Below are 9,919 nucleotides of genomic sequence, written 5' to 3' on the forward strand. Positions count from 1 at the left end.
GTGGACAAGTGTCAGTCAGTAGTCCAGCAGTGGACGTTTAGGTCAATTTATTGTACTAATTGTTATATTATTTGCATGATTCCAGCATGGTAGGCATGTCGCCGCCGCGGGCGCCGGCGCCGCACCCGCTGGTGGCGCCGCAGCCGCACTCGCTGGCGCCGCACGTGGACGACTCGCAGCTCGCCGACACCATACACTCCATCGCCAGCCCCGACCTCAATGTGAGTGTGCTACCAACTCTACATTTCTATAACTTATCTATCTACAGATGAGCTTACTGCTAATAGGAATTTGACATTATTATTGTGGCTTGAATGTCGTAAGGAAATTAACGGACAAGTGGATTATTGAAATCTGCAGTAAGTGGATGCGACCAGTGATAGTCGTCGTCGAGGTCAAACAGCTAACTCCAAATTCGAAAAGATATGTCTTACGATCAAGTAGCCATGTTGTCTACTACCATTAGGTTGAGATAAATTTGAATGCTATCTAAAAACGAGGTCGACGTAACAGTTTATTAGAAAAGTGATCCTTCAGCCTTAGTGACTATATTGTCATCACGGGATCGGTTGCCAAACTGCATGCCTACTATGTACACTTCATAATCCATCAATGTTTTACTTGCCATCACCACTTCTCAAACATTGTATCTCTCAATACACAACAATTTTTATTTATTCCAGGCTGCAATTCGTGCGTTATCCCTGATCTCAGGCGCTCTAGTGTCGGGTCGGGGTGGGGCGCTGGCCCCACATGAGGCTCGACTCATCAGCGCTATAGCGGCACAAGTACGGCGCCTGAGGTCCGCGCCGCCGCATGAAGCTACGCCAGCCTACAAGTGCCTAGCTAGCGCTCTTACTACTGTGAGTAATATCTTTTAATAAGTTGTGCACGATATACTAAGATCAGATGTAATGTATAACTTTCTGCAGTGATACATGTTTTATTGTTATAAACGTGAAAATCTTGTGTATGGTTATTTGCTCCTCTTTTATGCAAAAAACATTTAAAAAAAAATACATATATACGTCCAAGGCTGATTTCGGCTACGGCGGCTGTTCTCATATAAGGAGATCAGCCAGCTGCGCCAGACATTATAATACACGAGCATTTGCACAGACACAACTGCAAAAAGATGTTTTATGAAAGACATTATCCGGGTGCAGGAATTATTTCCTTTGGGATGCGGATGCAACCACTGGCGATAGCTAGTAAGATGTATACGAGAAAAAAAATGCTGTTTTTGTTTATACATTCCAAAAGTTTCTAATGTCCTATATTTGAACTGACTTATGGAAGACGAATATCTGAAAATCATCTTTGTCCCCAGTTCTACGAGACAGCGGGCTGTGGGTCCCACGTAGGCGAAGCAGCACTATGTTCTCTCCTAGGCGAGTTGCTTCGAGTGCTGGGTGCCGGCGCAGGCGCGGGCAGCGGGCCCGACGCGGAGAAACTCGTGCGCATACTCAACAACGTGTGTGTCAGGGTGCTCGAGCACTCGCCTAGGACTCCTCTGTTATGGTAAGTTTGTATTTGTGCTTGTAGCAAAAAAAAATGTTGTAGGCCAGTTTCAGCAGCTACGGCCAGGTTGTCTCTCATAGTCGGTCAGATACTTATTTGACGGATAAACTATAACTTATGGATTCACAAGCAATATGTGAAAGAAATGATAAGCAGTCTTTATCTGGCAGATGGCATTAAGTATCAGATAGCAAATTGTACATTTATTTCTATTATGTTTTCTTGTCGTGTTTTTATGTGTACATAAACTATTAAAAAATAAATAAATGGCTAACTGACTTTATATGCTGTTTTTTGATGTCGATTGAAAAGAACTACTCTTTCACTTTTCACAGTTGGTCAATCAGAAAAAGGCGTTGTCCAAGACCCTTAAAAAATATTCCTATATTTAAATATAAAACCGGCCAAGTGCGAGTCGGACTCGTGCACGAAGGGTTCCGTAAATTACAGTTAAATCAACCTATCTCAAAAACTATAAGAGATACTTTGATCAAACCAAAAATCGTTGAAAGAGTTAATTAGCATGCATCACCTCTATTTTTTTTAGAATTTTATACCCCGTAGTTATAAAAATAGAGGGGGGGGGACATACTTTTTACGACTTTGAGAGCTGATATCTCAAAAACCGTTCACTTTAAGAAAAATGTTTTTTAGAAAACTTTATATCATTTTAAAAGACCTTTCCATTGATACCCCACACGGGTATGTACATCGAAAAAAAAAAATTCATCCCTCAGTTACATGTATGGGGGGCCCCACCCCCAATTCTTTTTTTTACTATTTAGTGTCATATTTTTGTAGCGGTTCATACAACACATATTCCCATCAAATTTCATCACTGTAGTACTTATAGTTTCCGAGTAAATCGGCTGTGACAGACGGACAGACGGACAGACGGACAGACGGACATGACGAAACTATAAGGGTTCCGTTTTTGCCATTTTGGCTACGGAACCCTAAAAAGTACATATAATACCACCTGTGTCCTTCTTCCACAGCGCAATAGTATCTCTTCTCCACGAGTCCATCGGGGTATCAGACCCAGCCTACCCCCGCTACCAGGACCTGCTCCTCAAGTGTTTCTGGAAGACCCTCAAGATGATAGCCTCGTGGGACGCCAACTCCATAGACTACGACGCGGTCCTCTACAGAATACATCTCTTCTATAAGGCATACCCTAATAGCTATTGGAAGAAGAACCCAGATATTAGCGATACGCCTTACAGGTAAATAAAAAATCTTAGAACAGACAGAATCTTCTTAATTCTGGACAGAAAATGATTTTAACAATCAAACAACTTCTGTAAATTCGCAAAGAAATCTATAATTTTATGTCTACATCTGACGCCATTTTGAAGACCGTTATAGACGGTCACGCGTGGCCTTCGTTTTATCTTATACTATTATAAAAGGTGATTGTATTTTTACTGGATCTAGAATCAGTCTTTAATGTGTGCTGTGTCGCGTATACTACGCCGCCATCGCAAAATAAAAACGTAAACAATAAAAAGGCTAGGTATATATTTAACTATGTTTATAATGACTTCATTTGAAATACATGATTACACAAGCAATGTCTTCATGTTACAGGACAGTGAAGACGCTGGTGCATACTCTAGTCAAGATGAAGGGTGGCTCCATCACAAACCATCTCACACAAATACCAGATGTCAACGAGTCTGACTTGTATCCCTATCTACTCAAAGTACTCAAGGTAAATATCAATTTCATATAATATAAATGTGTTCTTCCAAGAATTCTACTTTTATCTCGAATTTATTAAAGAAATCGAAAAGAGAAAGAAAAAAAAAACATGAAGCTACTGACAACAAAATATCTATTCTTGTAAAATGAAGTGGCTTTTAAGAGATAAAAAATAAGGAAATATTAGAACTGTAAAAAATATGATGTTGCGAATATGTGCAATGTCTATTCGAGTAATATATTTTATACTTATTTCTTAACCTTAAAAGACTTGAATTTATCTACTGTTAATTTTTTATATAGCTGTAAGTCTTGCAAAGTTTAATACACTTTGCAAGACTTACAGCTATATAAAAAATTAACAGTAAATAAATAATTAAGAGTTGTTTGATCTATAAAAATATGATGCGAATACGTGTGATGTGGGTCCATTTGAATTTTTTTTTTTTAATTAACTGTAAAAAGCTCAAAGGACCATGAGACAAATTGGGCTCATTGTCCAACAGAGTTATAGCATATGCCGTTGTGAGGGTTTTTGTTTGTACTAAAATTGTTACTATGGGCACTACCTTCAATTCCATGGCAAAAAAAAGATATGCACCTAAATAGGTTTTGTAGAAAAAGACGATTGTTAGGAGTCGTAGTGCGCTTAATTCGCAGGATTTATATTATTAACCGACTTCTTAAAAAGGAGGAGGTTCTCAATTCGTCAAGATCTTTTTTTTTTCTTTTTTTTGTATGTTCACCGATTACTCGAAGACTCCTAGACCGATTTGGCTATTAAGAGGAAGGATATAGTCAAGACATGTTCGTGCACGTTCATATTACGTATACATTCTGGTTAACAGAAACGAAATGTGTCGAGATGCCATCGCTCAGTATTACTGCTCGTGTCTAATAGGTAGACGCACAGTAGGAAGTTGTGCTCATATCATTTCAATAATATGATATCTAGGGTTAGGCAGGCAAGCACAATTTAATCCACCGGCAGGATATTTAGATGACATTATTATTGATATTGATTGAAATGTTAACAAAAATATTTTTAACTGATAGCAGCTGTTTTTTTTTTCATGTATACATTAAACCTGGAATTAAAACTAGTTAAAGACGTTCAATAACAAAACCTACAATGCCATAACAGCACAACTTTTTGCAGAATATTAGTTCATTTATGGTCGGAGAAAAATATTTATAGCAAAATAACCCCATGGATTCTTCGCAAAAATGAGTTTAAATCTTTATATTTAGTGCTTTACAAGTATATTCAAAGTGGTCTCATCTCTGTTGGTGGGTGAGCCCAGGCTTCATATTTTTGCCCATGGTCCTTTACCTATTTATTTTTCTTTCCAGCAACTAAAACTGGACGAGAAGAAAGAGAACACATCAGACGCACTGAACGGCGGTTCAGTCCTAGCGTCAGTGCCGCCGAACAACGCGGCGCTGGGCGCCGGCCGCCTGCCCCGCGCCGTGCACGAGGAGCTCGCCAGCATACTGAAGAGAATCGGCACCAAGGACCACAACAAGGACGCACTGTCGCAGCTATATGATCTTAGGGTATGTGTCATAGTAATAGCCACGGCAGCCGTTTTCATACAAGGAGATTAACCAGCTGCGCAGGACATGTACACAAGCATTTGCGCAAACACAGGAGCCAATCTCTATTCCTTCACTCTCATAGCCTGATGGGACGGGTAATCGGACACGATGGTAGAAAGATTAGGAGCAGGACCGGCATTAACGTGCTCTTCGATACACGAGTTTGTCAATCATTAACTTTCTGACTATAGACTGCTTTGTGAAAGTTAAAGAAAAAAAACTAAACTAAAACCCACAAAGCGAACCCCAAAACAAACACTTCACCTTTTACAATATTGGCATTGACATAATTTGTTGTATTGTCTACCATCAGGAGCGTCACCCAGAGGTGGACATCTGGACGTTCATGCAGGGCTCGTCGTTCTACTTCCGCAACTACGTGGAGCGAGGCCTGCGCGAAGTCGCCGACCAGAGGAAGCTCGCCTCCATGCCTATTTACAAGCACGACTACAAGTCTGAGAACATCGGTACGTTATTAAACATAGACATATTATATAGCCTATCTATGTACATATACAGCTTAAAGTAAACAAATAAATAAAAATCAAGTACATATTACGACTTGAAAACTATGACCTTTCGCAGTATGAGCCTTTTCCCAACAACTGGAAGGCAACAACATTCCAGTCTAAGCAGATGTGGCCGAGTATCAGTATTTTTTAGTATAAAGAAAGAACCTTATGTTTGTGTCGTTTGTTTCAGATATAAGTAATGAAAACGACGAAAAATCACACGTGATATTCTTGGAGAGACTTAGAGCTTTGCAGGTTTGTTACAATTACATAGTTTTTATTTCCTTCCTATCATCTGCCGAGCATTTTCCCAACGGGGTGTTGGGGCCGACTTCCTTACCGACCGGCGTCGGGGTTTTGGGACTTAACATTTTTACCCTTTTTTAGATAAAACTTTCTAGATCCTTTTGCTTTCCACAATAGTATTTATCACTAAATATTTCAATTGCAGGCCAAAGCGGGTCTTAAGACTGAGTCATCACCGTCGTCACAGCCGCGCACACCTATCGGCGACAACCGAACACTCGTCGACTCCATCAACGAGAACACACTGCCCAGGACACACAGCATCGACCCACAACTTGATGTAAATATACATAATATCATTTTATTTGGTAATGAATAATAAGTCTAGGACATAGGTCTGTGAATTACATTACGCTGACGGTTGTTCCCAATACTGATTATAGAAGTGCTGTGCACGCCTATAAGTGACGAATTCACCGCAACGCCATTCAATATAACTTAATACCTAATGTAATGTGTTAGCGAATAAGTCGTTGGTGTGTCAATAAATAAATAAATAAATACTCATTCTATCTGTTGATTTACTTACTAGAAATGTACTTTTTACATCACATACAACATACAAGTAATGTTCCTAAAATTCCTGCTAAACAATAATGGCCGTAAGATGTAGACCACAAAATACTCAAAGTTTGCTAGATTTTTACATTCTGTCACTGAAATTTGCGTAGACAGACATCATGCTTGAGCTGTGGTTATTGAGGGGTGTTTCAGTACTTGGTCGTTATTCTGTTTACATAAGCTTGTTCATACTGTACAATGTTCTTATTTCTTTACAGCTGCACACAACACAAGCCCTATCCCAACGCAACGAAGCAGAAGTGGACGCGCTGCGCCTCAAGCTGCAACAAATAAAGAGCTCTTCCAAAAGATAGGCTGCCCCCCAACACAATAGCCACGGATTTGTAGCTCTCTCTTACGCCATCGATATATAGCACGTTGCCACTACACTAGAGTAACGAACTTAGTCGATTCCCAAATCACTCGACCCATTTAGTCGATTACAATTCTCGACTAAAATCGATTTCAAATTCATCGACTAAAAACTAAATTAGCCTTCACTTTCGCGTCTACACTGCTTATTTTTATTTATGTAAATTGACTATTCGGCTTGCCTGAAATAACTCGAAATTTTAATCTCATTTGTTTGTCATGTAGTTTAAGACTAAAGGCCTATGCGTGTTGCGACGTTCGAAGCCCTTACTGAGAGTTAAACATGACAATATAGTAATCAGTATAGCCTGCACAGGGTATTACGCTTCGTGAATATACTTGTGTCTTGGTAAGGGTTATGTTCACTTGGTTAGGATAAAATTTCGTCTTTCATTAAACCTTCTTGTGTGCTAAATCGATGTTTGATAGATTTATGGAGTTTAGAAGCTAGATGTAATTTACAGTGGTGAAACAGTTGCTGGTTTTAGGATGGCTGTGGTATTTTAAACACTAGTCTATTGCAGTAAGTACGAAAAGCGATTTCTTTTCTTTATTACAAAATAATATTGAGAATGCGTTTTTCAAAACATATACTTTCATCGAAAGCCAGTGCACAGCGAGTGAATTCATTGACCATATAATTAATTGAAAGGAATATTGAATCTAGGCAACTGATTGACCTACTGTAAGTAATTTCTAGCACCAACAGATCAAAATGTATCTGTTTTAAATTGATATAAAGTTATAACGAAGTGCGATTGCATTTGCAGTGTTGGTCGGCAACAAATGTATAACTTGAAATGATTTCCCTTCTATAGTTTTTCTTGATAGTCAATTCACAATTGTTGCTGACTAGCCGCGAATTTTGTGAGTAAAACAGTGAGATATTTGATGTTAAATTAAACGTATACCGTGTAAGACTAGAGGCTATATTATGCACTCTGATATGATGAACTAAAAACGTAATAAGTATAACTGGAAAATAAAATTAACATGGTTTCAATATTGATATAATAATTACCCTAAATCTGTGCTACTAATTTAGTCTCGGCCAACTGTAGGCACTTAGGAAACGGTTTTAACTATAGTAAATGAAGCTCACAGATGTTTTCACGGTGTGTCTCATTCGCACTCATTGTTGCACTTTGCGGAGTAGTGAGGAAATGGAGTGAACAAAAACATTAAATTCTGTAGTCATTGTGTTCCACAGAAGTTGGTGGAGTCCTCTAGCCACCAAATGAAGCATCCATTTGCTCACTCATCTGTGTCGCACTTTTAAACAAATCATGTATTTTGTATTGTAAGCAGTCGTGCCCCATTCACGTCTCATACATACATAATGGCATTAGTTATGTACTCATTATTATACAATAGAAGCAAACCAAGCATCCTTATTTCAAAGACTTGTTTTGCTGTACATAAAACATATTTTTTCAACGTTAGCCTACCGGAATATAAAGTTTAATTAAGTCTTATGGTACTAACATCTGTGGTGTAGAAAATTAAAAATGCCAGTGTATAAACGAAATTATATAAACAACATAAAATGTTAGTGTTTTACAATGGAATTGTAGTAGCCATGTAAAGCGATAAACGTAATCCTTAGCCAATCAAAACAATAATCATTGTTTAAATAATAAATGATATTAAATAGCCTTTAGCGAGAGCATTGACCCTAGTTTTGTATCTATGATTGTTCAATGTAGTTTTCATTTAATTTGAAAACTATTATTGATGTATATATCATGTATTACTAATAATGTTTTGTATGTTAATTTTTATGTATTTTTTATTGAATTCGTGTTGAGTTTTGGTTGTCTGTGTTTGAAGACTGTTTTAAGTGATTGCGATATGATTTAGCAATACTTGTTTTGGGTGGGATAAACGGTTGATGGACGATTAGTATAACTATTTACAATGAAATATAATTCAAGCCATTCGTAAAAGTCGATATTTACTCGATGATCGATTTTATCTGGGTGTTGACATTTAAAATGTAAACTGGCTAGTTAGTTCAGAAACCGTTTGTTCCACTATTTGATGTTGTGTTTACTCAATAATTTGTGTTGAAGAGGTGTGTTGAGTTTAGTTACAGATGCGCGACCAGTCGTCATCCAGTAGGTTTGTTAGAAAACTTGTAAGAGCTGAGATGAGGCCATAATATTAATATATTTTAATACCCCCACGTTTCATATAACCCGCTGAGATTGTAATCTATACATTCCTCCCAGTATTGGATTTTTGTACAAAATTATAAGCCATTTTCATCAAACTATTTATCGAACATTGTGTTCATTCAGTCACTCATTCATTCATTTTTGTTTTTTTATTTCCATTTTTATGGCAATCCAAAGTATTTTTCTGCCTTTGGATTCCGAGTAGTCTTTATAAAAAATCATGATTGAACTGAATATCGGGCCTTTTGAAAAGATATTACACGAAAAGGTGTTCAAGAGTTTTTAAACGTTAGTTTTCATTGTTGATTGACATTGTCTGTGGTAAGCGTTTGAGGTAGTTTCAGAATATAATTTTAATAAAAACAATGTACTCGATATGTTTAAACAAATATTCGATTCGCTTATAGTTAAGCAACTCACTCTTTTTACGATTCCTATTAAACTTACTCTACAGAAAATGTACCCCCTAGATTTGTTTTACATTTAATTTTCTTCGATACATATTCTTTATTTCAATTCGGTAAATTAGGTTAATTTCTATTATTGTCTTTAGTATAAACATTCGCTTTTTAAACATGACTTCATATTGATTATTGTGAGCATTTATTGTATTATGTAAATTAATGTTTAAATCATGATGTAATATTAATAATAAAGTTCATACAACACTGAAAATGTTTTTCAATCTATAAATATTAAAATGAATCCCTATATCCCTTTGTCACGCGAAACGCGTGAACGGCTGTACCGATATAGCTGAAAATTAGAGGGTTGGCAGCTTCGACCCAGGAGAAGGATATAGTTTTTGTTCACAATTCGTCTACCGGAAGCAATTATCTCGGGACGCACGTGAAACCGCCCGCGCCGGCGACGTAAGCTAGTATAGTTAAAAACCAATTTTGGTGTTCAGCAAAATAAGAAATTACCGGCAAAACCAGGACGATGCCACTGAACAAGACCATCATTTCTTTTTTTTTGCACTGGAAGATGAATACCACTAAAACTATTGATCGCCCAAAATTCTTGACCCCATTCATTTCCGTTCTCTGTCGAGGTGCGCATGGAATAAGAATGCGTAACCGATTCGCAGAAGGACCTGACGTCTTTACACTTTCCTAAAGTATTACTCTAATCTTTGCGATTGTGATGAGTTTACCCGCAACTTAC

General features: G+C 37.6%; 2 protein-coding genes across 10 annotated transcripts in view; one reads left to right on the forward strand and one right to left on the reverse strand.

Moving 5' to 3' along the window:
- LOC110372986 (protein mini spindles) overlaps positions 1 to 9,427 on the forward strand; it is a 37,948-nt gene extending 28,521 nt beyond the window's left edge. For 4 of the 5 annotated variants that reach the window (XM_021330042.3, XM_021330043.3, XM_049841283.2 and 1 more), the window contains exons 28-37: positions 86 to 221; positions 684 to 863; positions 1,331 to 1,521; positions 2,520 to 2,747; positions 3,112 to 3,235; positions 4,579 to 4,782; positions 5,138 to 5,291; positions 5,527 to 5,591; positions 5,788 to 5,922; positions 6,422 to 9,427. In XM_021330042.3, the coding sequence (XP_021185717.3) occupies positions 86 to 221; positions 684 to 863; positions 1,331 to 1,521; positions 2,520 to 2,747; positions 3,112 to 3,235; positions 4,579 to 4,782; positions 5,138 to 5,291; positions 5,527 to 5,591; positions 5,788 to 5,922; positions 6,422 to 6,517 (1,513 nt within the window). In that variant the 3' untranslated portion in view covers positions 6,518 to 9,427. The remainder of the gene's footprint in view (positions 1 to 85; positions 222 to 683; positions 864 to 1,330; positions 1,522 to 2,519; positions 2,748 to 3,111; positions 3,236 to 4,578; positions 4,783 to 5,137; positions 5,292 to 5,526; positions 5,592 to 5,787; positions 5,923 to 6,421) is intronic. The other variant, XM_064039588.1, reaches the window with a different exon arrangement.
- The window catches only part of LOC110372955 (E3 ubiquitin-protein ligase goliath), a 470,889-nt gene that overhangs the window by 135,817 nt on the left and 325,153 nt on the right, over positions 1 to 9,919 (reverse strand). The gene's annotated exons all lie outside the window — the stretch shown is intronic.

This window comes from Helicoverpa armigera, chromosome 19 (genome assembly GCF_030705265.1).
Source record: "Helicoverpa armigera isolate CAAS_96S chromosome 19, ASM3070526v1, whole genome shotgun sequence".
NCBI lineage: Eukaryota > Metazoa > Arthropoda > Insecta > Lepidoptera > Noctuidae > Helicoverpa > Helicoverpa armigera.